Raw genomic sequence first — 26147 nt, 5'->3', positions numbered from 1 at the left:
AGCAAGAATAGTCTCGCTGTCTAAGGAACATATATTCATCTAGTCTAATCTGTCAATCAATCAATTGTGGTACAAATATCAACTAGAAACATCTTAGAAAAGCTTATAGAAATTACCCCTACTTCAAAAGGCTTGAGTCCAGAATGTCTAATAGCTTAGAGAACTTAAGAGAGCGCTAGTCCCTCCCCCTTGGGGTTGGGACTAGCACTATCTTTAGCCTCCTCAGTAGCCAACAACCTCGGCAACAGGTTGCTCCTCGAGCTTTTCTTGAAAGTCTGCAGTCCTTCTCCAGATTTGAGCCTCCCACTAGGCCCAGTTACCACCAGCAGCCCAAAACAAGAGGCCGGAAGCCCAGTCACCACCGGCCCATATGCTCCAACCAGCCCAGTCAACACGGAGGTCAACCCTAGTTCAAAACTAGGGTTTCCCGCCGGTTTTTCCGGAAGCGGTTCTTGCCCGTAGCCTATCGCCGCCTGCATCACCAGCGTTGCCCTATTTCCAGCTAGCCCTAACCCCGGCCCAGTCACCTCCGGCGCTGCAGATACTCGACTCTGCCCTCTTGCCTCCATCACAGGTCGCTGGAGACTTGCACCATCACAATCCGAGTTGGGTTTGTTCTGGCTCGACGCCACCACCGGCTCCTCAGATCTGATCCGCTTGATCAATGTATCATTGGTAGAAGGCGTGGGAATCCGACTCTCCAATAAATCTTTAGGAAAATTATCTAAAAACATCAATAAAGTATTGCTTTGAAAATTTAGTATTTTGATTACTTGTTTATTGTTATAAGAAATATTTTGGTTATGTAATTAATTTTTTATGATACTTTTCAATTTATTTGAATATTTTATTAATGTTTCAAGAAGAATCATGAGAATTTAATATTATTTATTGAAAATTTTAAAATATTTAGTCATTATAAACGGATCAGATTAGCAGAGTATCTGCCAGGTAATCGGATCGTGTCAGATTGAAAATTTTTATTACTAAACTTATTTGAATTTAAGTTTGTCCACTCTAAATCTAGTCCTTTCACAGATCTAGCTGGCACAGCTAGAAACCTATTTATGGTTTGATTTGATTCAGTTTCGATGAAGTGATGAACTGAGTTGTCAACCCAAGTGACTAGTAACCGGTGTTACTTCATCCCGTTCTCAGGGATCCATCAAGAGAAGAGATTGGAAGTACCTGTTAGAGCGTAGGATTATAGATGAGCAGTTCTAAGGAAAAAGATTGAGAAGATAAAACAATATATTTCCTGTTTCTTTTAAGTAAAACTAGTATCTTGTTGACAGTGAAGTTTGCAAAACCAGTTCCGTTCCCAATATTTATTTTTGCAACAAATTAACAAGAGTACAGAGTTCATATAGGAAAAAAGGTGAAAAAGGAAACAAAACCTAACAGTCTATAGCTGGCTTATCGCACCGGCTGCTGATTGTAGTGATTCTTCTCTTTTTTCTTTGCTGAAGCTAGCCTAGCATTCCTGGCAGCAGCTTCACTTGCAGCAGCTCGGGCTGCAGCATCCATTTCCTTGCTTGATTTCTTCTTCTTCATAGATGCCACTTTCTTTAGCCGCTCTTTAACATCACCAGTTGACGTATCTTCTACCTTCTCGGTTTCAGTGGTTTCTTCTGCTGCTGCATTTCCAACGCCATCAGGCTGGTCCTGGGATTCTCTCGACTCCTTCGATGACTTATCCTTCTTTTTCTTCTTTTTGGCACTTTTGCTCTCCCCAGAGGTTTCCTTCTTGTCTATGTCACCGTTTAGGTTCTCTAATTTCTTCTCTTGGGCACCATCTGCATGTAAAGGTAAGCCAAACCTTAGATCATTGAAGAACAAAACACCAACTGTATATGATAAAATCTGATGAAAATTGCAATGAAAGGGTCATTCTTCAGTGGAAGGACCAACTTTGATGACAGTCCCAAAATGGAGTTAAGACAGAAGCCAAATATATTGTTTGTCAACTTTAAATGAATTACAACTTATCATATATATAAAGGTAGAAACCAGATGGTAACTGTGTGTTTCAAGAATGTGGCGAAAAGTCAAACAAAGAAGAGACAAGATAGTAATAGACCAAAATTTCAATTTATTACAGGCAGTGAAAGGCAATCATCAATAATCTTTTTTATAACCACAGAACTTTAGCATGTTAGTGTTAAATGAAGTGTTTAATCTTCTGGAAAATAGACACTCATTTCTGACTACGAATCCACAGTTAAAAAACAAGAACCAACCAGCATGCATAATGTTCAAGACTTGAGCATGTTAGTGTTAAATGAAGTGTTTAATCTTCTGGAAAATAGACACTCATTTCCGACTACGAATCCACAGTTACAAAACAAGAACCAACCAGCATGCATAATGTTCAAGACTTCAGCATGTTAGTGTCAAATTAAGTGTTTAATCTTCTGGAAAATAGACGGTCATTTCTGACTACGAAACCACAGTTACAAAACAAGAACCAACCAGCATGCATAATGTTCCAAGACTACATACCTCCAGATTCAATGTGGCCACTGGTCTCATTTTTGCCAAGTCCTAGCTCAGCAAGAACTGCTTCCAGTTCTTCAAGTCCTTTTTTCTTCAGTTCCTTCTTAGAAAGCTGCCTTTCTGTATCCTTAGGAGCTGTAGAAGCTTCAGCTAGCTTCTTACCTGTCTCAGTTTCAACTGGTGCTTCAAGTTCGTTATCATGATCCTCGTCCACATCATCATCAACATCATCGAGACCTTCCTCTTCACTGTCACTTACCTGGAATCCAGGCTAAAAATTAAAATTACAGAATCTAACCAGTCTTAAAAGCAATATATATACTTGTGTATTTAGTAATATTAACTCAACTGATAGTATATTTGGTAATACTTTCATTCTGTAATTTACAATAAAGTTGACTCGGTGTTAAAACAAAGATGGGCGTGACAACCAACTTTTATCTTACTTATAAAACCATCCTAACTATTGGTCAAAACAAAACTAAAACATGGAGGAATTGGGCTGAGTTGGCATGAACAATTAACAGGCATACCACATTTAAAACAGAAAGGCTTGACACTGCATGATTTATGTTATGCAATGCCAACATCCAATAAGTCGTGCCAAACAAGGATGGGCACATCACTGGTTCTGGCATGCATAAGTCTGTTTAATTTGCAACAGATTACGACAAAAAACGTTGAAGGCATGAACACAAAAACACAGCACAAGTAGAATTAGGAACAAGCACAACACAATCATGAATTTGCTAAATGCCTTTACCCATTTCGTGCCTAACACAACAGAACTCGAATGTTTCCATTTTAAATGATGATTTGAGAGTAAGACTTTCCTTTTCAGTTATTTTCCATTTGTCTACACATCCTGATCCCAGATGTTATTCTGCCATGAAATGACATTATAATTCACAGACCAAAGACCAGCTAAGCTACTCGTAAGGCCGTCCCCAAGCTCAGACTATCAATTTTATTAATCCTACGACAAAATTATTACATATCATATATATATGATCACAGAAACAAAAAATAAACGAGTACAAGGTGACATATGTTCATGTTAGGCAGGTAAATGTATTAGTTAATCGTTTCTGTCTTTTGATACAGGCAGAAGAACACATGTCACCCAGCTGCACTTTCCCCAATACCGAAAGATGATGTATGCTTGTTGAAATGACATCACAGGTAGAAAACTATGAGTCAATCATCGACACCTGCCTACTAAGACAATGTCTGTGTGTCGACGGGATACCTATTATGGACAATCCATGATACAGAAAAGATCTAGCTATTTCTAACAGCATAAGGAAATATAGTTAAGCGAATTCAAGGTAGCAATAAAAACAAAATTAAATGTAACCATAAGGGCGGCAAACAACCTAGTCATAGCATCAATAATGCGATCATCTACCACGTGAAGACAAAATGTAGTTGATTGTATCCCTTTACAGAGAATGCAACTACATTTGGACTTTCAAAGATTCATTTCTACTACCATTAACTCGCATCTCTACAACCGTTAAACTTTTGTTTTATCCGACACTATCTTTAAACATAATAACCAAATGATCAAAACTAGGCAAGATATCCACAGAATCATCAGATACGAATATCCAATGAATTCCGTAACTCCTCTCAAATAATATCATCAAAATACTTTCATCAACCATCATGCTGTCCAAAACGAAAAACAACTACAATCAAGTGATCTATTCATCGAAAACCACCGACATAACAAACAACCTAATCCACACTTCCTATCATGCATTTCCCCTCACCAAATCTCTATAACTGCAGTGTCATCTCAATTTCGCAAAATCAATTTCCTACCCTAAACACACAAATAAAACTTATATGCAGTGCATGTTTTCCATTACTACCATTCAAATTAAGATCATGAAAAACCAAAAGCAGCTGAAAGAGTACTATACCAAATCACCGACCTCCACATGCTCAGGCTCCAGATCACTCTCCTTGTGGTCCTTGGAGTCACCGCCGGCCCAGCCCAATTCCGGCGGCGCAGTAGTCGCAAAGTAGTCGTCATCATCCTCGTCATCGACATCGGCCCATGACTTGACGGTGAGCGGCGCCGGGGCCCAATAAACTTCCTTCTCCGGCTCGGCCTGACCGCTCTTCCCACTCTTTGACTTATCGGACTTCTTCTTCTTCTTCAAGCTCCCCAGCGCCGCAAACACGTTCGTGCTGTTCAGCACCACCGACTCGTCTTTCCTGCTCCCGCCTCCCGCCATTTCCTTCTCCCCGCTCCGGCCTTATCCGAACACCGGTGAGGTTCTGCAATCGGAAATGAGAGAGAGTGAGAGTGAAAAGCTAGGGTTTGGGGGATTTGGATTGTGAGGATCTGAAACGGCGAAACGGTGACGTTTTGGGAGGACTTAGAGGTGAAGGGTGAGAGACTCGATTTCGAGTCTCAGAGAGAGAGAGAGAAAACGGTGGTGGTGGTAATGAGATTTTGAGAGCTGTGTCTTTGTGTGAATCTGTGATGGGCCTTATAAACGGATCCAGGTGGTCACAGGAGTGTGGGATTTGGGCTGTGGGTGAAGCCTGGCCGTTGATGGCTTTGAGAGGAACGGCTGTGATGGGGTGGATCCTAGTGGGATCCTATAGTAGGAGATGAGAGGCATTTGGCTTGCATGCAGGTGATCATGACCCCACTAGCTGAGTGTGTAACTGATCAAAAAGATTTTTTTTTTTTTAATCTTTTTTTTATGAAGGTTTTTATTTTTGGATTTTGTTATTAATTTGTTCATATTTGGGTCGTTGAAAATTTTGGATATTATTTTACCCTAATATTTAATATTTAAGAAGGTCCATGTTAAAACAAGTACTAATGTGCACCTCATTCATTATTAAAGTTTAATTAATATCGAGTTTAGCCGATAAAGTTATCAATATTAATTTAATATAATTTTTTATTCTAATTGGGATAATATGATGTTTGTCATATGCTCGCAACTTCCATACATATGCGAACACAAATTATTGTAGATTAAAAAACAAACATATATTGACTAATAGATTTTTCAAAGTTGGCTACTGAGGATCACCACCTCTCATCAGAACTACTGTTATTACTGTACTATTTTTGAAATCTAGCACTCAATTAAGGAAGTGAAAGAAGTCAAGCAAATGGTAAATAATTTCAAACTAATAGCTTTGAAATAATTTGACCAACTTTTATTGCATTTCCTTGTAATAGTAACACTCAGTAATAATTTCTAATTTAAGCCATTACATAGCGTCATAGCCTCATCAAACGGTTGAAATTAAGAGTTCTTGTCAATCTTTATTACAAATAATCGAAGATTGGTGTTCTAGGAAGACTAGAGCTTCAGCCTTCATGCCCTCGACCGAGAATTTCAAGGAGAATAAGGAAGGCATACGGTCCACAAGTAATTTTCTTCAAACCCAACCTCTTCAATATGACTTTTCGTTTATTTATGTTGGATTTTCGTTTACTTCCTTTGTTTCTTTGGCCCCCTGGCATCTGAATGTTCCAAATACACCATGATACAATGGAATAAGTATCAAATCACATATATGTGAAAACGAAACACATACTTTTGATTAGTTTCTTGAAATGATCGCATGTATATAACTTGTCCACTAAGTTAATATCTATGTCTTTACCATCAAGTATAGCTAGCCTGATAATATGAAGATCACAACAAACTCAATCATCATCATCATCATTACTATTTAAAAATAAAGAGAACTGCTTTTTTTTTTCCTTAATAATGTTGTGAATTCTGACATAATACTTCCACCAAGAAACTTGGTTTTCTAATTGTTTTGGTCACGATTACAAGACGGATGAGTAGAGGATGTGTTCGAGGCCATCAATGTAAGAAGCCACAAAATTTGTTCCAAGACCAATCCAACTACAAATAATAAGAAAGAGCAAATTAGGATTTTGTTAAAGAAAAAAATTGAAATAATTTGATTATGATTTTACAAATGTCACAGTTATTAACGAGTTAATGCATAATTAGGCTCTTATTAAAAATTTCATTAAAATAATTATTCCTAAAACTTTCTCTCGAGAACACTAAGCTTGCGACGGCAAAGGCAGATTCAGCCCTCGTCCGGTGGCTCTCCGGCGTCGCCTTGATGTCGTGGTGATGCTGCCGGAAGGGCGACACAAGGGTGTAGCCCTCTGGGATCTTTGCTTATGGTTTTGATAGGTAGCTGGGCCTATTCGGATTGAGACAGCTTGGGGCTGGAGGTTCGTGCGTACCGATTCAGATCGACAGCAGCGGTTAGTTTTCGTTCCATATGGCAGCAGTTGGGTTTCGATCCTGACGACGGCGGCTGGTTTTTGATCCAGACGGCAGCAGCTGGGTTTCGCTCCAGACGATGGTGAGTGTGCGACCCATCCCGAGTTGGGGTTGAGTTTCAATATGTGGTGCGGATCATCCCTCTCTTTTGGGTTGGGCGAGAGGTCAGAGGCAGTGGCAGCATGGAGGGGTCATGGTGACAATCTGCAGTTGTGTGTGGAGCTTGAAGGCTTGGGGCTATGGAGAGAAGATGGGCTGGGCTTCGCTGTTGGGCCTTGGCAGGATGTCCTTTTAGGGCTGCTGTTTATTGGCATGAGCCTTCACTTTGTCATTTGGGCTAAGTGTTTGCACCTAGGGCTAAACCTGTAAATGGACCGAATTTGAAGCGGATCGACCTAAATCCAAATCCATATACTAATAAAAAAATTCAACCTGAACCCACTCCGTTAACCCGGCGAATCGTTGATAGCTTGATCCAAATCCGTATCCGCCGGATTAACGGATACCCGATCCGCTAATCCGATCCGTTTATAGTTTTAAATATTTTTAAAATTTAAATAGTAATATTAAATTTATATCATGATACCATATAAAATATTAAAACAAAATGAAGAGTATCACTAAAAGTAGAATTACATTATCAAAATATTTCCTACACCCGATAAATTAAGAGAGACGTCAAGAGATATGTATGAGATTAATTGTGCTTCTACAACCTTCTTTGCTTTTTGGTAAACTAAACAAAGCCTTTATCAATAATGCCTCTTGGGTGATGGACTGGTGGACTCTGTTATGAAGACCGCCCCTTAGGTTTTTGCAAAAAAAATGTATTAAGAAATTCTCAATATTTTATATTATATTTTTCAAAAAATAATAACGTATTAATAAAAAATAATATTTTATTATTATGAAAACGGATCGGATCGACCTAAATCCGTATTTGATCCGTTAAATAAACAGGTTAACGGATTCGGATCATTAACGGATCAACAGATCAAAATTTTCAATCTAAACCCATCCAATAGCCACGGATCTGAAGCGGGTCCGGATCAAAATCCTGTCCATTTTTACAAGTCTACCTAGGGCTATAGCCTATAGATCTCTTCATCAAAAAGAAAAAAACAAAAAGTCTCCATTTTCGAGCACTTGTTTCATTTGTTGCTTCTCATTGTGGTAGCTTAAATCCTTTTATGAACTAAAAACTAGTGGTTTTTAAAACAACAAATTAATCGTGGTTAAATGTACACTTTTTTATGAGAGATTTTTGCTAACAAATAATTCATCGGAAGAAGTGTGACCATATTTATATTTAATATTTTATCACATTTGCCGATGAAATTTCGTTGGTGAATGACTCTCATCAAAATATTATAAAAAAGATACAATTTTAGTTCTATACCAATAATATTTCGGCTTACATAAAAAAATAAAATGGAAAACACCTATCCCACTGACGCTTCGTCAGCAATTGCATGAAATCTATGAGGTCTTACACAAACAAATAACTAAAATTATAGAACTAACTAAGCAGTTACTCAATTTTGGACTTGTTTCCCAGTTTCTTCCTAAAGGTATATAGCAGGAGAGAGGTAGGCTTAGGAAAACCCAATATAACAAGGAAAATCTTCCTATCTGATTCAGGATTGTAGCTTAATGGCCACTAGAATCTATATTCTTAATCCTAATACCTCTAGGAATAAGCATATACTAAGGACGGAAGATAATGCATTTGAAGACATGGTACTAAGATCGGAAGTCCAGGTTTAAAGGGCCAATTTGAGCAATATATAATTTACTAATCGCATGAGCGTAAAAAGGAGTTTAGAAGGCTTTGATCATCTTCATGGGAATTGGGAAATACATGTGGGTAAAATCTTATTGAAAAATGTTGCTAGTGTCGGTGAACAAGTGTGCTCCACAGAATACCTAGGCCTATACTCATCTATAGTAGAAGCATATTTGGTGGTTAGACTCATCCATTTCCTATGCTTTTGCTCTATATTTATGACAAAAAGAAATCCGAACTTTGTCTGGGAAAGAACAGACCTCTCTGTTCTTCTATTAAGAACCAAATTAGCAAGAATCTCACAAAAAGAAAGAACACACATCTGTCATCAAAAATCAAAAAGAAAGAACACACAAGAGAAAAATGGCATTTGTTCTCAATCAATTATGCCCCATCTGTCATCACCCGTTGCGTCAAAATGAGGTCCTTTCTGTGGCCTGCCAGTTCCCACACTATTTTCATTACGATTGCTACACATATGGCCATCAAGTGCATGTCTGCTCCGGAGATGGTGGAAGTGCCATGTACCTGTCGGACAACTAATCGTTCAACTCTAAAACTACAAGTAGCTTCACACCGGTTTCAAGCGGATCGCTGATGCTGACCTTCCTCCTGCTGCTCCGCATCCTCTGCCGCTGGCTCTTCCTCCTCCTCCGCCTATGCCGGTGGATGTAGCGCCCGAGGGTCCGGCTGCATAGGCAAATTCTATAGCTTTATGTAAAGCCTAAATGGAAGCATGTTGTTAATCTGCCTCATTTAGATCTGTACCGTTTTATCGAAGTATTATTCGCATCTAAAAGTAAGCTCGATGTAAACCTCAATTACAAGGTAGCAACTTCTAGTAAGGCTATTAGGCACTTCTGTGGTAGGGTTCTTCCAAGGGTCGTAACCTTTTAACTTTTTTACATTCACAGTGAAGGAAACTGCTTTGTGTTCTTTCTTTGAGGGTATTGATTCTTGTGATTTGCGTTTATCCAATTTGAATGACAATGAGGATTGTGGGTTGTGAAAAGAGACAATATGGATCGAATTGGAAACTCTTCACTTCAGTAAATGTACCATAATTCAAATCAAAAGTCGAATTAATATTGCCAAGATAACTAGAGAACCATATCTTACAATTGGGACTCAATTCTACATACTCAAAGAGGAGTTGAAAATTAAATAAATCAATTGGAGTAGATCTTCAAATCTCAATCCATGATTAATCCATAAAGACCAAAATAAGCCTAAATGAAAATCAAGATGAAGCAAGAGGTGAGGAATTGTCAAATGTCGTCCCAACATGTTGAATAACAAAGCCATAGATCTTTCTCTTGAGCCGATCAACCTTTTCACTCAGTAGATCATCCCTTTTGGATACGGCTCGATCCAACCACTCATTAACTCGCTTCAACTGTGACAAGACAGCTGCAATGGAGCCACAGTCTAGAGGTAACTTAACACCATCTGCAGCGCACTCTCCAAACACCCGAAAACCAGCATCCATGGCTTTCTCAACAAACTGTAGAAACCACATTTGCATCTCCGACTGCAAGTTCTTTGCAAGCTCAACCGTCTCTCTCATTCCATTTCCCTTCTTCCAATCCCCAACATGAGCATTGGACTGGGGCGACAAAGAAGAAATCTTCAAATTAGCTTTGGCAGGTGCGTTGAGAGATTGTCGTTTTGACAAACTTTTCTGCAGAGTGGGTGGAGACTCATGATCTTGGGGGCTAAGAAGAGAGACAACTCCAAGATCAGTAGCCAAGGCAGCTTCAACCCAAAGAGAAACTGATTTTGATTGCTCAGTTGGAATGTTATCATAAGGTGCATCAGAATTGCGGTTGCAGGCAATTGATTCTAGAGTTGTTGTTGATTTAACAACATCATCATAAATCGAAAAGAACCGGTCAATGGCAGGTAAAGGGTTCCCAACCTTTGATGTGGACGACAGTTCTGCAAACATGCTGAGATGGAAAGGAAAAGGGAAAGTAAAATTTTTGTTCACACCAGTCACTAATAATGGCATGATCCTTCAGTAAATGCAATATGTTCATTAATTCAACAATGCACAACAGAAGACAATATGTGATATTAACTATCGATGCATACATGAATTCGTAATACCTTAATTTCCTGACAAGAGACTCCGTTGCAATCGCCTCCTCTAGTGCTTCGGCTGCAGCTGTGGCAGCAAGTGCCTTCCTTTGCATAGCTTCCTGCAATTGGGTATAGTTTAGTGGATGTCAAACTATTGATTTCTATAAACAATTCTTGCCCAATTTGCGTCCAATCCCAAATAAGCAACAAGATCAAATCCTTATCCATACCTTTCCAAGTCTTGCAAGGTCTGCAGAGACTCCATCTAATCGAACACTACCATCAGTCCACTTCCTTTCATGAACAGTGATCCCCAGAGCTGCATAGCTTGGCTTCTCTTGGACCGGGTAATCTTCATGTGAGCTAGCCTTCGATTTCACACTTGAACAATCATCACTTGTTGTTTTTGCATCACTTAATCTTCTCGAAAGGGCAGCCTGCAAAGACAGAATGACGAATTCAGCAATCATATTGAGAAAAGCTTCAAACTAATATGCAGGGGAACCAGTCAAATTCTCTACCTGAGTTCGCAAAATTGCTTGCACATCCGGTTTGTTCTTTGACACAGGCTTCTCCTTTTGCTGCACCGCAGGCGACTCGTCGTCCCATCCCTTCCGGTTATTCTTACCAGACCCCGCAATTGAATCCGAGATCTTCGAAATTCCGGCAACAATTGTAGCCATTTTCTTCCTTGCAGCAGAGTCCTTCGCTCCCCCAACAGACAATCTCCTCCCTGGAGAAATGGAAGCTCTTCGGGGATTCGGCGACGCCTGCCTCCGCCCAATTGGCGACGGCTGCCGGTACCTCGACGGCACAATAATCGAGGGCTCCTTAGCCACCTTCCGATTCTCTTCACGCGCCACCATCAAGCTCGGAACCACACATTTCGACGGTGCCGGAGACGACGATCTCTTTCCTTTTCCGGCCGGCGATGGATCCCTCTCCGCCGGAGGTACAGCCACATTCTTCTTCCCCGCTGAAGCAGACCTCTTTGCGGTGGCCGGAGATGAGAATCTCGCCGCCACCGGCCGATCAGAGACCTTCTTCGCCTCGTCGGAATTCACATTCCCTCCCACATTAACATTCTCTCTATTCGCAAACGGCTGCCGCCGCTGCGGTGATCTTCCCTTCTCGGTCTTCGCCTCCGTCCTGACGGCCGGCTGATCCTGCTTCTTGGACAGATAAATCGCCATGAAATCGGCGGACTGGTCGGAATCCGACACTGGCTTGATCACGAACTCCCTCTTAGACGCCGAGATCTGCGCCACCAGCGGCTCCGGGGCGCCGACGAAGGGGTGGCGGCCCGCGATGGGGCGGATTCCGGAGACCCGCGGCACTGGGGAGTCGAAATCGAAGCGGTCGACGTAGACGAACTGGCCGAGCTGGAGGCGGTTGGCGAGGATGAGATCGGTGTCTTTCTCCGATAGGGAGACGTAGGTGGAGTTGAGGGAGTCGGAGAGCTGGACGTAGAAGCCTTGGTTGGGCCAGAGGTCGTCGGAGCCGGCGAGGGCGGGGACGATGCCGATGACTTGGAGGAGGGCGGAGCGGTGGTCGCCGGTGACTTTGGTGGCGGAGTTCATGGACTGGAGGAGCCGGAGGAGGATTCCTGGAGTGGGTGACGCCATTGGGGGTGAGAGAGAATCAGAGAGAAAAGATTGGGATTTGTGTGAAGATGATGGATGACTTGTGAGGAAGAGAGTTTTAGGTTTTTTTGAAAAAGGGGGAAAAAGCGGATGTTCGTCAGGGCCGTTAGGTTTTTTGAAATTCAAATTCCCCCGCTGACTATTATTATTCGTTTATTTTAGTTTTTTTTGAATTGAGACGTTACCGTTACGTTATCCCCGTTGATTGCGAGATGCTAGAATCACCGGCCCTCCTAGAGGGAAGTTTTCACGGCCAGTTGTACCATGACACGTGGAATGGTAACAGCAACCACCCCGTTGTCGATTAACATATTTTTACTTAATAAATTTATAATCCAACGGTCTATATCTTAAATTATCCTTTAAAGATCATCTCTGTAAAAAATCAATCGAATCGGAAATCGTTTAATTATCTAATTGAATCAAACAAATAGAAGGTTTTAACAACACTTACTACTACAATGATGAACCGTCCATGTATTTCATAGAAATGAATAACTAAAATGTCTTCAATTTGATTGATTTTTTACAGAGCGAATCTTTATATTACGTTATACAACATGAATGGTTAGATTAGAAAATTATAAAGTTATTATTCGTTAATCACAAGAGATGATGAATTTGCTCATTTACCCTAGGGGTGAACCTAATAATTGTTTCTTTATTATTGTTCAAATTTTATATTGTATTACAGTTTATTTTAAATATATCATAAATGAAATCGTTAAAAACTATAATTGAAGTATATCTCCTTGAACAATTTGTAAATTAGAGCAAATGGTAATGTTGCATGTTTTTCTTGAATGAACCTATAAATTTCAACAAGAGAAATTATATCCACACATCTCCATCTACTTGATACACATCCCTAATTTTTTTAAAAAAATTAATTACTTTTTTGCCCTTTTAAGAGGGAGCTTACCACAACCTTCATTGCAGTTCTATCCAATCTGATCTCCCTCTCACTTCTGCCTGTCATTATAGGTCATTTTATTCATTTATCAATCATGGTTCTTATTCTTAATCAATTCTCGAATAATAGGATGATTACTCAATCTACTCTAGCCTACATATCTGTGCCACCATCTTTCTGCACTCGATCTATTTAGACATTGATATTATATATTTGTGCCATCATCCCCCCCACCATCTTTCTGCACTCGATCTACTTTACTCGATCTTTACAATGAGTAAAGTTCATGTGTCTAATTTGGACATACGAATACCAAACATTTTTTTTTTTTTTTTTTTTTTTTTTTGAATCAATCCATCAATGATTGCATTACTCAAGCCAGAATGGCCATTACATACCTCTCCGCTACCATTCGAAGATAAACAAGAGGTTGTGAAGGTAACACACGGTACATAGTACTAGACCACTCATTAGACATTCAGTGCTCACTTATGAAGGCAAGCCTATTACTACGATAATCTAGGACGCAGTAATAGACCGAGTAAAGCTATACTCGTTAGTGCTCGAAAGAAAAAACCTAACAAGCATAGTCCCTAGAAAAGGGTTATTTGAAAGCAACACTACTAACAATCTAAAGCCCTAGGTCCAAACACTTGGCACAAATGACAAAGTGAAAGCCCAGTCTAAACATTGGTGACTCCGAACCTTTGATTAATTAGACTGTTGCGGACTACTAAATTACTATAAACCTGCCTTCATTTTAGGCGCCAACTAATACTTTTACCTCCAACATCTCATATACACAGATCCATGTACCACTGTCATTTGATTTAACTAACTATTATCTAGTATTGTAGTGCTGCAATGAAAATAAGTTGGTGAAAGTCATGCAAGGAGGCTAGTAAAATGAGAATTGCAATTGAGGTGATGAAGAAAGCAGTATGTACATGACTAGTAACATGTATGTTTCATCGTTCGCTAGCTAAGCTAGGTTCCGTGGTATCCTTCCAATTATCAGCATGCTCTATTCTGTAACGGCAAAGGTACGTACATAAGCAATGCTAGGTTCGATCATAACTGGGAATTGGCAAGCGGTAACACTCAATTACAATCTCTGGCCGTCTCCAAAGATGGTTTTCATTCACTTCCAGTTGTACAACGACGTACACATTTATGTGACACTTAATTTGAACAATGGTGATAAAAATACATACTGTCACTACTACATGCCAGTTGATACACATCGGTTCAAAACTGATGTCTTTTTCATTTAGCAACCGATGTCTCGTTAAGTGATGTCTATTATAGTAGTCTTAGACATCGGTGGAAAACTGATGTCCATAAAATACACAGACATCGAAATTTCGAGAGTAACCGATGTCACACATATGCCAAAAAGCTTTACAATTAAAATATTTCGTTGTCTAAACCAAAACTTCTGATGTCTCATTTCGTATCAACATCAGTAAGTAGAGTTTTTCTTTGTAGTTAATTGATTTATAGTTCTATTTACTGTGTAATACTAGCAAAATTAATCAAATTACATATCAAAGTGACCCTAAAACTGATGTTGTACAAACTTATGACATCAAAGTGACCTTAAAACTGATGTTGTACAAACTTATGACATCGAATTTTTAGTAGTTTTTGTTGTTAAATATGGATTGCACATCAGAATGTACTCTAGAATTAATGTCATTTGCACTTTAGATCTCGTAGTTCTTGATAAATTATGATGTAAAATGGTTAGTACAACATCAGTTTCTTTAAAAACAAATTGTCTGCTGAGGTTATTTTCAATATAAATTTTTATAATATTCAAATGAATAAATCCATTCACATAATAATGGATGCTCTTTTCATTACTCACATGATAGAGAAATCAAAATACCAAAAAATTATTAAGCAATATATCTTTCATAAACCAAAAGTTAAAATATCATGTTCTACAATAAGTAAACTACTTAAGTACTACTACATATTAAACAATGAAACTTAAATAATTCTGTCCAACTTAACATACGATCAATAAAGACTACTTGTTCCATAAAAAGCAGCACTACAAATATCACGCTTCATCATAAACATCTACAAGTATTTCCTTGTAACAAACTCACTCCATTCAATCCGCACCTCATCAATTTGCTCTTGTGAGTAGCTGGTTCTCTTCGACTTCCTACTCCACTACATAATTATGCAAACATATTTTACAACACAATGTATATACAACATAACTTTAAATAAATTATTACTTAAAAGTGAAATGCTTACCTTCTGTGCAAAAGAAAGCATTGGATCCTCAATCAGTTCCTTCATGTATCTCATGACATAGTAGCCACATTCACCACCGCCCACTTGTTTTGGTGCACCCTATTGTAAGTGTGAATGTCAAGAACCAATCAACTTATAGTTTATAACAGAACCAATGATAACAAACCAAAAAAAGAAAGAAAAAAAAAAGACAGAACCAATGATAAGGCTTTTCAAAGCCAATTTCCTAGCCCTCTGATAGCTGTAGTCGAATTAGTAGTGTAGCTAATCCAACTTGTGCATTTTTCTATATAAACTTGTGGACATAAATGCATATAACAATGGATCTTATTTTTAGTGAAGAACTAATGAATATTACATACCGAGAGATTTATCCATCGTGGTGCTTTTTTGCCATGTCTACCCGTAATTCCATTAAATAATTTGATTGCACTTCATAAAAAAAGAAATTCAAATTAGCATAAAAAATGGTTAAAAAATTATATTTCAATATACATAAAGCATTATAAATAAACTTACTTGTTCACAGTTTCCATCCACTCGGGGTATTGTCTTTCCAAAGAGTCCACAATGTAGACAATGTCTTTTTCTTCATTTATTATAGTCAACATCCAATGGTCACTGAATATCCAACAATATATACTTAAGAGTGAATTTTATTCATGACATAGACACGCACTAATGTCATTTGCTGATGCATTTGAAAAACATTATATGTACTATAATCACCTGGGATTGTAAGGCACCAAAAATATACGATGAGACTTTCCATGTTGCATCCGTTGTACTAAATTGTTCACTACATTCTTTGAATCTGATACCCCAATAGAGACGACCCGTGCAGGATCCACGAACCCAAATGTATCAACCATGTCAGATTTCTCAAGGACCTCATATAGGTACCTAACAAATGAAGTGCGTCAAAAATCCTGAATACACAGTCATTATTCCTTCGTGGTGCGTCAAATACAATGTCCTCTTTGCTTCAATGATCTTTCTTAAAGCTCCATACTGTATATATGTATTGTTCCTTAAGAGATTGATACCTTAATTTTAAAATAAATAATTGTCTTTTACTTGATATTTACTAACAGCTAAGTAAGATAAGATACTAGGTAGCAAGTTTTGACGTTGACATGCTTTGTTTTTCATTCAAGGACCTCGGATGCAGGGAAACAAATGGTTAATATTAAGGTTTTAGTTATGGAATCAAGGTTGCGAATTTGGAGCTAGGGTTTTAAGAAACAGTAAGTACTATATATGATGGATATTAGACTGGATCAAATGATCAAAACACAGTTGTAATTAAGGTTGTAATTGATATTAGACTGGATCAAACCGTTCATTCTTCCAGAACAATCTATACGTTAAAAGCTGCAGACTAAACTAAACCACTGTAACATGTTTTATCGTTTACTAGCTAATTAATTAAGCTAAGATATATAGTAGGAAAAGAAATAAATGTTTTTGGGGTCTGAGGAAGAGAAATAATTGAGAGATAGATGAATGAGTGATTGAATTGAATTGAATTGGGTTGCCAATCTGCCATATTGGTGAAAGTTTCCCTTTCTTCAACTTTAACCAAGGCACCACTCTATAAGTGAGAAAGGCCCAGATCATCTACTCTGTAATTACACTACTAGAAAACTAGCCAAAGGGCACCGACCTGGGCACGCCGATTTGGGTTGGTGTCTTTTACATGATGGTTTGACACCATTGAGATTATCGGTGTATTGATATGAAAATGTCACCGACCATCAGTGCCAATATTCTTTTTTTCAATATAATACTTTAGTTTTGATACAATTTCGATATAATAATTAGTAATAAATGAATAATTGGCATACGTGGCACACTTTCTGTTGCAAGTATTTACCATTTCGACCCCAATGTCAGCCAAAAGGACTAAATTTGACGCAGGTGCGTGGGTCTTTGGAAAACTCAAATAATTGCTCTCTTCCCCTCCCTCATCGTCTCCATTTCTTCCTCGATCTGAAATGATCTATGGATACAGGATCCACTATCACCTTAGAGATGCTTGTGACACCGCCTACACCAATGGCTCGAGGGTGAGCCGATCTACAAAACCCATATGGTCGGGTCACTTCTTGGAAGGTTCCTTACCTCCATTCATCCCACGCGCCACCACTATCAGGATCCTATTGTCTTGATGTCTTTCTCCATGCCTTCACAACGTTCTCTGTTTTATGCTAATTTCTGTGTGGTGAATTTACAAGCATATATAATCCAGTAAAATTACCAAGGTATCACAGTCATTGTGTTTCTAGTGGCTATTGTTGCTTTGTTTTAATCAGCATTCATATTTTCTAGTGTGATGCATACAGTCAAACAACATATAGCAAAGCAATTGATAAACATGTTATACAACAGTACTTATATTCATTGTTCAAGCATTAAATCTGTTCAACGAGGATTTTTCATTTTTCTCAAGCCATAGAATAGAGTCAATTGGGTGTGAGAGTATAAAACCTGAGTTCAATGTTTTCGCATTGCAGGAACCGCAGTTTGAAGCCACTGCCTCAAAAGTTTTATGTCTCATAGTTGAAGAGGTATGCTGCCAAATAATTATATATTTAGTTCAACCTCTAAATTTTATTGAAGTGTGTGATCAGAGTCTTAGAATATGGAGTGCATGTTGAAGGGTCCAGCAATAGGAGCCAATTTGAAGTCCCTAATTCCTCAATTTTTTGGCAATTTTTTGTACCTTGGGCATTATGTTGTATTGTTAGCCATGGATATATCTAGGAATGTAATGATCTATATGTTCAGTGGGAGTTGCTTTCAATGCCACTATGTCTACTAATGTTTTGGGATTCCCCTATTTATTCCTATTGTTCTGAAATTGTCTGATTATCATTTGGGTTAAATTTGTTCCTATAGTTCGTAATTTGGCTATGTATCTTTTAAAACTATCATCTCCTTCAAATTCTTTTTTGAGTGTTTTACATTGCGAAGTTTGTTCTTTATAAAATTTTGCAGTGGTGTATTTATCAGATTTGCATTTTTATTGAGATCACAACTCTCTTTTTGATCTATTTTTGTGGATATGTAGAAAGCTAACAAGTATTGTTCCTTCTGACAGATTTGCCTTCTATTGTTGTTCATGTGACCGGTGCCTTAGTTTACAATTCAACTCTCACTGAAAGAGTGTTCATTCTGGTGGAAGGGTAATATAGCTATGGATTATTGTTTCATCCGTCGTTGCTTTTTTTTTTCCTTACGATGGTGTAAAATTTGCACTTACTGTGTTTAGTTTATGTTTTCTTCTTTATGGTGCCCTTTTAGCTGTAGAATGTGTACGAAATGCTTCTGATGGTACCTTGATGCATTCTTTGACGGGTCACAATGAATCTGTAAGTAGTCAGTGGTGTTTTTGCAGTTTCCTTTATTCTACTTTGAATTTCTCTATAAGTTGTGTTCTTGAATGCTTTTGTTGCAATATGTGCCTGTGGTTCTGTGTTCTGACAATGTTGCAAGTAATTTTAAAAGATTACTTATTGTACTTGTATACACTCTTGTTAATGCTTTCAACAGATTGATTCTCATTCCTCTTGTTTATTACTTTTATTGGCTTGATATTAATTAACTTTTGTTGAACTGTAGGTACCAATTCACTTCTCATTTGTTTTGAAGGGTTGCACTTGCAGGTATTATTATGTTTTTCTACATGGGGCGGCTTCCTTAACATGAGTTATTATGCTTTTCTAATTGGGGCACTTTGCTCGTTACACTGACATTTTGTTTTCTTTTTTAGATTTTGGTTTAGTATGTAAACAAATGGTGACAGACCTGTAGTTGTGTTGTGTTTGTTCACATTTACAGGCGGACTTAAAAAGCTGGACTTCAAAAGTTGGACAGAGCTAAAGACCAAAGAGGATCACCACAAAGCGGAAAGTGCTAGTACTCTGACTTATGATTTAATTTCAGATGTTTAGTATACTCGGGACCATTAAATGTATCTGATTGTCTAATTTTTTATTATCAGTAGTGTGTATTACCATGTATATATTGTGGATGTCATCGGAAAAAAATGTATATATTGTGGATACAAGACTGATGACCAGGAAGAAAAAAAGGGGAAAAAAAAGTAAAAAAAAAGCTCCAGTTTGGTGCCAATTAAAAATGGCACCAATTTTTTTTAAAAAAAATTTGGGGCATGTTTCCCACTGTTGTTAGAGTTGCCAATTAAAGATATAATGGTGTAAAAGATGATGTGGCACCTGACAAAAGTAATATTAGAGAGTGATGTGACAAACATGTCAGTTTGGTTAAAATAGCCCACCGATAATGTATTGGTGCCCTATGTTTCAAAGGAAACTGGGGCAAAGAGCACTGTCAAGGTTTGGGTGACTGCATAGTGGCTAAAGAAGATTTTGGTGGCTTTTGTGAGTAATGAGCACCCGTATTGGAGGGTGTGCTTTGGCCAATTTTCTAGTAGTGTAAGGCTGAGCTTTCTGAGAGCTCGGGAAGCGTTATACTACGACCACTCAAAGCAAGCACCGAAAATGAAACATAATTGATCTGAACCCATTCCCAACTTCCCCATACTGGTCACAAGTCACTCCCGCGCCCATAACCATGGGTTCAACTCTAACCACACCTTGTGTTCAACTTTAACCAGACTAGCTCGCACTATATAAGAGAGCGAGAAGACGCTTAGAGAATCACAGAAACTTAAAGAAACAAGTTAGGAGAGAGAGAGAGAGAGAGAGAGAGAGAGAGAGAGAGAGCTACACCCTCAAGGCCACAACCAGAAACGATGGCGACACGATTGGTTGTCGACGGTGAGCGCTGCACCATTTGCTCGAAAAGGTTTGTTGAGCGGGACTTGGTTTCAGTTGTGTGTCCCTCATTGCATATGTTTCATTTTGATTGCTATGTCTACGGACACGAAGTCAACACTCGCAACAAGGGAATGGCAGAAGTGTGCCCTGCCCCATCTGCTCACTTCTGCCATTCCCTTGTTGCGAGTGTTGACTTCGTGTCCGTAGACATAGCAATCAAAATGAAACATATGCAATGAGGGACACACAACTGAAACCAAGTCCCGCTATTTTAAACATCAAGCACACAATCAGTATTTTAAACATCCAGCCAATTGGGGAAATGGAGGGGGTTCGTTTTGATTTTCTGGGAAATCTAATGAATCCCAAATGGAAGGGATTAACCCAATATTCGAAGTGCTTTTGTTGAACATCGATCTGATTGGAACCGATAGAGGTCCACTGATCAACTTTAGCTTGTTGTCTCAGTACGTTGCTAGCTGACAATGAGGGAGAGGACAACTTTTGAAGCATCTCCGTTACACTCAAATTCTCTAGCATTTGATTTTGGTATGAATTGGCCAGAATTTGCATTCGTTTCTATGCTTTATTGTTTTGGAGTAGATTTATTAATATTCCACAACAAATAAATGAAAATGTGTCACGAGAATTAGGCCTGGGCACGGTCCCAGACCGGCACTGTTTTTACCGGGACCGGCAAGTATACTTCAGGCCGGGCTTTCAATATATGGAAATAGGGACCGGTTAAACCCGGACCGAGAGTAAACGGTCCGGTTTGGCCGGGATTTCGGTTCCTGGCAGCAGTTGCAGCAGTGCTGCATTTTGCCACCAAAACCTACTGCTGTCCTGCACTCCTGCACTCCAGCTTGGCTGCTTTTGTTTAGGAATTAAAACTGATAATTTTCTAAATTCTAAACACAATGCAAGGCTGCAAAATGGAAATAAATCAAATAATAGCAATGCAACTATGCAAGTATACAACTACAAGTCTACAACTCTACAAACAGGCTATCCAAGATTCCAAGGCATTGCAGCAACTTAATCCAGGTTATCCAGGGGCTGCAAACAAAGTAACAAACTACTTTACAAAGTAACAAGAAGTACTCAAGCACAGAACTGACAGAAGCACTAACAAGTGAGTCAACAATTCCAAGAGTCCAAGTAACAATCAAGTAAAACAAAGTCAACAAACTAACTATTAACTATCCAAGAGTCCAAGACCAGCAAGAATGCAAAAATGCAAGATCCAAACCTGCAAATTAGCAAATAAAGACTAGGAAATTGCAACTCCAGTCTCCAGCAATTCAATATTATGTACCAATTCATACTACCATTCAACAATCAACTAATCAAGTGAAGCGAAAAAAGTCAATAACTCAAACTCAATTACTCAAATTCTCAAAGACTCAATTCATCAATTGTCAATAACTTGAAATTTGAAACCAATCAACCATTCTGCAAATAAGCAATTAATAACAAAGACTAGGACTACAACTGAGAATGGCATGTGGAAGAACAATGCAATTTCTCTTTGCTGTAAGACTAAACTGAGAATGGCATGTGAGCTTTTGTTTTGATAGAACAGAGAAAGTTGAGAAAACTGTCTTCTTGACAAGAACAATTTGAACGACAGAAAACATATTGAGCTTTTTCGCGAAAAAAAAAAAAAAAAAAAATTCAAAAAAAAAGATTGAGCATGGTCTCTTCACATTTATGAAACAGATAGAGTTCTTTCACTCCAGACACGAATGACATCTTCTACATCTTTACAGAGGCGTAGAGCTCTAATACTTCTTGTCCTTGTCTCCGCTGATGCATCAGCACCCGATTTCCATCATTGATTTAAGTTGGAATAGCCTCGAGTTCTTGCTACCCTGCATTTGTATACTAGCTTCTTCAGTCTCAAATAGTGAAGCGTACAAACCATATCAGTTTAACTCCAAAGAATTAAGTTCCCATCCCCTCTGCCATGCTTCAATCCGCCGTTCTTATTATTCCTTGGCTGAAAATCACATCTAACTTCATTGAGACGATGGGGTAATTGCACAACAAAACAAGATGCCTAGTAGGATTATCCGGATTAAGACTGCAGCCTGGAATCCACAAAACTTGTGTATTGAATCGCCGAGTCTATGTTACTTGGGGTGTAAGGATGACCAGAGATTTGTATAAATTAAACCTTTTGCCTTTGAAAAAGTATAAATATTAATTTGGTGCTTCATATGTTTTGTGTCGAATGCCATAAACATGTAACAGAAGCAGCTAACTGATCAATGCAGGTACAGGAAAATTACACTGATATGACCAAACTGCTGTTATATGGATTTATTCGATGCAGAGCTGATCCAAATCATATAGCGAACGATCAGAAAAAAAGAAAAGAGAGAAACATATCCATGAATATTTGTTTCAAATAAAGCGGAATAATACTGATGTTACAAAGGCACATAAGAAGTCCCCAGCCTATTTGAAAGACTTGAATAACAGTTGAGTAATACAATCCCAGCACTGCACTTGTACATACAAGAGCATTCACGCATAACAATCGCAGAGGTAATGCTAAAAGAAAGGAATAAATATTCGAAGATGTCACTGAGTGGATTCATCTTCTTTAATCCTCTTACGCTGTTCTTGATCGGTGAGTGAAGGTAGGAGGCTCTCCACATAGATACCAACGCTACCAAAACCACCATCTAATTCGCTAAGACAACCAATTGATAGATTCCAAAATGTTCCATCATCAAAGTTGTACATAACTAATGATGACCTATCAAAAACCATCAGATCATGAGATTCTGTCCAGAAACCGGAATGTGATAATTTGCGATATGGTTTGCAGACCTGCATTTTAGTCCAAGACTCCCTCACTCCATATTCCTTCATGACCCATAACTCATTAAATGTTACTCCTTCAGTCCGTGTTGATACTGATGTTATACATAGCCAATTTCTGAATACCGTCAGTTGACTTGAATGAGTACTGGGAATGGGCGGGAGTGGAATTTCTCTAACCTGCTCCTCTGTTAAAAGGAAAGATATAATCACTAATGATCGATCTGCAACCTTCCTCACCAACCAATGAACAGCACCATTCACCAGGATCCCATCATAACCTTTAGCTTTGTAGGGAAATAAGCACTCAATCTGTCGCCAAGAATCAGTCTCCAATGTATAGACACTGAAAATAATTCCATCACAATAAACCTGCCCGTTAATTACCTTGTATTCATTGGTGGAGTAATCAAATCCAAGTCCATATAAGTGCCAAAAATAGGGCTTCATTGGTAGTCTCCATATTGGTGCCTTTAATAGTGTCTTTGATTCCTTGGTTACAGGGTTGATCAAACTGAAACTGAAGTCCCCAGAACATAACTTGGACAAGAACAAGCCATGGCAGGAATAATGGACAAAGGGAACCCAACCCCGTCCACCATTTGGAAGATGATTGTAAACAAAGTCGAGCTCAGTGGGTGCTGCTACTAAACTATCAACATCAACATTATGATTCTCATTGAGAAACTGGTTAAGATCCAAAGAGTAAAGCCAATGATGTCCGGGGGCAGCAAAAGTAAACAGGAGGCGCCGTCTTTGGAAGAATACATCCTTATTCTCAACAGCTTTGGAGTACTTTGCAACGAAATCAGGATGGGAGATTAGGGACCGCCATGGCTTTGATACACACTTGAGGCGAGACAAGGGCTTCACTGGTAGCCTTGAAATAATTTCATACACGATCTCGGGTGGAAGGTCGACATTTTGGAGGCCCATCAACTGGCCATGGTCCTCCATCTTCACGTAAATAAAAATCGATCTCTTAATGGTCCAAACTCTACAAAAGCTTTTGGAATATTTTAGTTTGCAGAAAGCTTAAGAATCTGTAAATAGATGTGTGTATGTGTGAAACATTAAAAGAGGAAAGTGGGATGTTTCTCTAAACAAAGGGGGAAAGAGATATCCAAGTAAGAAAAGGATTTGTATTCCTGGTTGGGTAAATTCCTCCTATGGTACCTGAGGTATTGCTACTTGGACAGTTTGATACCTGATGTATTAAAGGGGACAGTTTGGTACCTGAAGTTAGACTATGTTTGACACTTTGGTACTTCTGTTAATTTTTCTGTTAAATGTAAGGATAAAATTGACATTTAGAATATATGTATAAAAACATAATAAAAAAACATGAGTTTGTGGGTTGATTGCCATTCTTCATAATTTTATAGGTATGAATTAATGTTTATGAGTTATGTTGAAGGTGAAATATTCGAATTTTATGTTAAAAAAAATATAATAATCAGATTTTTTTGGGTACTATTCTCTAGGAATCCATTGATTTTTCCTCCTCTTCATAAACACAATGCGATGATATTATTTGGTATTATTTTAGGTCTTCATCATTTTTTGGGTCATTTAGGAGAAAATGAAAATGAATTAATGCTTTTGGGTTATGTTAAAGTTGACATAATTGAATTTTATGTTTAAAAAAATTTAGTTGTACGAGACTAGTTTCAATAGAGTACTCTCATGGGTGTTCACTATATGATTACTATATTTCTTAAACATAAAATTCGAATATTTCGCCTTCCTTCAACATAACCCATAAGCATTAATTCATACCTATAAAATTATGAAGAAAATCAACCCACAAACTCATGTTTTTTTTATTATGTTTTTATACATATATTCTAAATGTCAATTTTATCCTTACATTTAACAGAAAAATTAACAGAAGTACCAAAGTGTCAAACGGAGTCTAACTTCAAGTATCAAACTGTCCCCTTTAATACATCAGGTATCAAACTGTCCGAGTAGCAATACCTCAGGTACCATAGGAGGAATTTACCCTTCCTGGTTTAGATAATGTTTGAGTGTACATCTAAAGCATGAATTCCTAGTGAGCATTAGGAATAAGGAACGTATATTACTTCTAACAAGTTAAACACCAGACCCCTCACCCAGCTCAAACATCTCCATGGTTCTCTACCTAATGTCTTACAGATCAAAATGACCAAACAGAAAAGAAAGGAAAAGAACTGAAAAGATTGGAGCATTTAGTTGAAAATAAAGTCTAAAGCTTAAAACTTTACCATTACTTTTCCTCCCCAACTCGGATCAATCGCTTCTGATGGAGCGCCGCTTCGATCTGCAACATTCCGCGCGTCATCGTCATTTGATTTGGCTGGGTGGCACACTCGCTCCTGCTCCGTTTGAATATGAGAGCAATAAGTTCTTATGGTTTGAATATGGGCCCCTATTATTTATTGGCTTTTGGGTTGCTTTTCTAATTCAAAATTTATTGGATAGTTTTAGTTAGACTTTCAAATTTGATATTTAGACCTCTATCTTTTTTTTTTTTATGAAAGAGCCTCTATCTTTTTTTAGGTATGAATAGATTTTTATCAACTTATATGAAAAGACAAATAAGAACAAAGAGAGAAAAAGAAAAACAAACAAACAAACAATACTCTTCTTACCTTCCCTAATAATATAACATTCAATTTTTTTTTCTTTCAAAATTCCTTATAATACCTATATAACTTTATAATTTACCTAAAATGATTTATTAAAGATAGTTAATTTCTATACATAGCCCCATCATTTAATACGAAAGTTCAAAACATTCTAAATTTGAATTTTTCTTAAGTATTGAATATCTTGGTGTAGTTATTACTAATTAAGATCCAAGCTTTTAAATTAGATTTAAGTGATATATATATATATATATATATATATATATATATATATATATATATATATATATATATATATATAAAAGTTTGCTCAGGTGCGGATATCCGCACCGAAGAAAAAGGTGCGGATTTCCAGTTTTGACCCACTTTCCGATCACATTTTTACATCTTAGCC

The 26147-nt window shown here is 38.1% G+C and overlaps 4 protein-coding genes and 1 long non-coding RNA gene across 6 annotated transcripts; 1 reads left to right on the top strand and 4 right to left on the bottom strand.

Moving 5' to 3' along the window:
• Positions 1-1233: 1233 nt before the first annotated feature.
• On the bottom strand, positions 1234-4984 carry LOC133711635 (uncharacterized). Of its 2 annotated transcripts, none has more exons than XM_062137750.1 (3): positions 4437-4984; positions 2503-2755; positions 1234-1796 (listed from the first exon to the last, which is right to left on the bottom strand). In XM_062137750.1, the coding sequence occupies exons 1-3, from the start codon at positions 4740-4742 to the stop codon at positions 1417-1419; spliced, it is 939 nt and encodes a 312-aa protein (XP_061993734.1). In that variant the 5' UTR covers positions 4743-4984; the 3' UTR covers positions 1234-1416. The 2 variants fall into 2 exon arrangements, with proteins under 2 accessions (XP_061993734.1, XP_061993727.1); XM_062137743.1 differs by having other exon boundaries at positions 4425-4983.
• Positions 4985-9636: 4652 nt separating this feature from the next.
• On the bottom strand, positions 9637-12397 carry LOC133727013 (uncharacterized). Its single transcript, XM_062154641.1, has 4 exons — positions 11178-12397; positions 10887-11093; positions 10684-10775; positions 9637-10523 (listed from the first exon to the last, which is right to left on the bottom strand). The coding sequence occupies exons 1-4, from the start codon at positions 12279-12281 to the stop codon at positions 9815-9817; spliced, it is 2112 nt and encodes a 703-aa protein (XP_062010625.1). The 5' UTR covers positions 12282-12397; the 3' UTR covers positions 9637-9814.
• A 2697-nt stretch (positions 12398-15094) lies between these two features.
• Positions 15095-16414, bottom strand: LOC133727496 (uncharacterized). Its single transcript, XM_062155084.1, has 5 exons — positions 16213-16414; positions 16003-16104; positions 15846-15915; positions 15484-15582; positions 15095-15396 (listed from the first exon to the last, which is right to left on the bottom strand). The coding sequence occupies exons 1-5, from the start codon at positions 16353-16355 to the stop codon at positions 15301-15303; spliced, it is 510 nt and encodes a 169-aa protein (XP_062011068.1). The 5' UTR covers positions 16356-16414; the 3' UTR covers positions 15095-15300.
• Positions 16415-17423: 1009 nt separating this feature from the next.
• On the top strand, positions 17424-19657 carry LOC133736048 (uncharacterized). Its single transcript, XR_009859389.1, has 6 exons — positions 17424-17747; positions 18000-18053; positions 18587-18671; positions 18790-18857; positions 19108-19151; positions 19327-19657. It is a non-coding gene; the product is annotated as an uncharacterized LOC133736048 (long non-coding RNA).
• A 3220-nt stretch (positions 19658-22877) lies between these two features.
• Positions 22878-24077, bottom strand: LOC133729812 (F-box/kelch-repeat protein At3g06240-like). Its single transcript, XM_062157426.1, has one exon. It carries the CDS (start codon positions 24075-24077, stop codon positions 22878-22880), a length of 1200 nt encoding a protein of 399 aa, XP_062013410.1.
• Positions 24078-26147: the final 2070 nt, after the last annotated feature.

This window comes from Rosa rugosa, chromosome 1 (assembly GCF_958449725.1).
Source record: "Rosa rugosa chromosome 1, drRosRugo1.1, whole genome shotgun sequence".
NCBI lineage: Eukaryota > Viridiplantae > Streptophyta > Magnoliopsida > Rosales > Rosaceae > Rosa > Rosa rugosa.
This window is presented reverse-complemented; position numbering and strand designations above follow the sequence as displayed.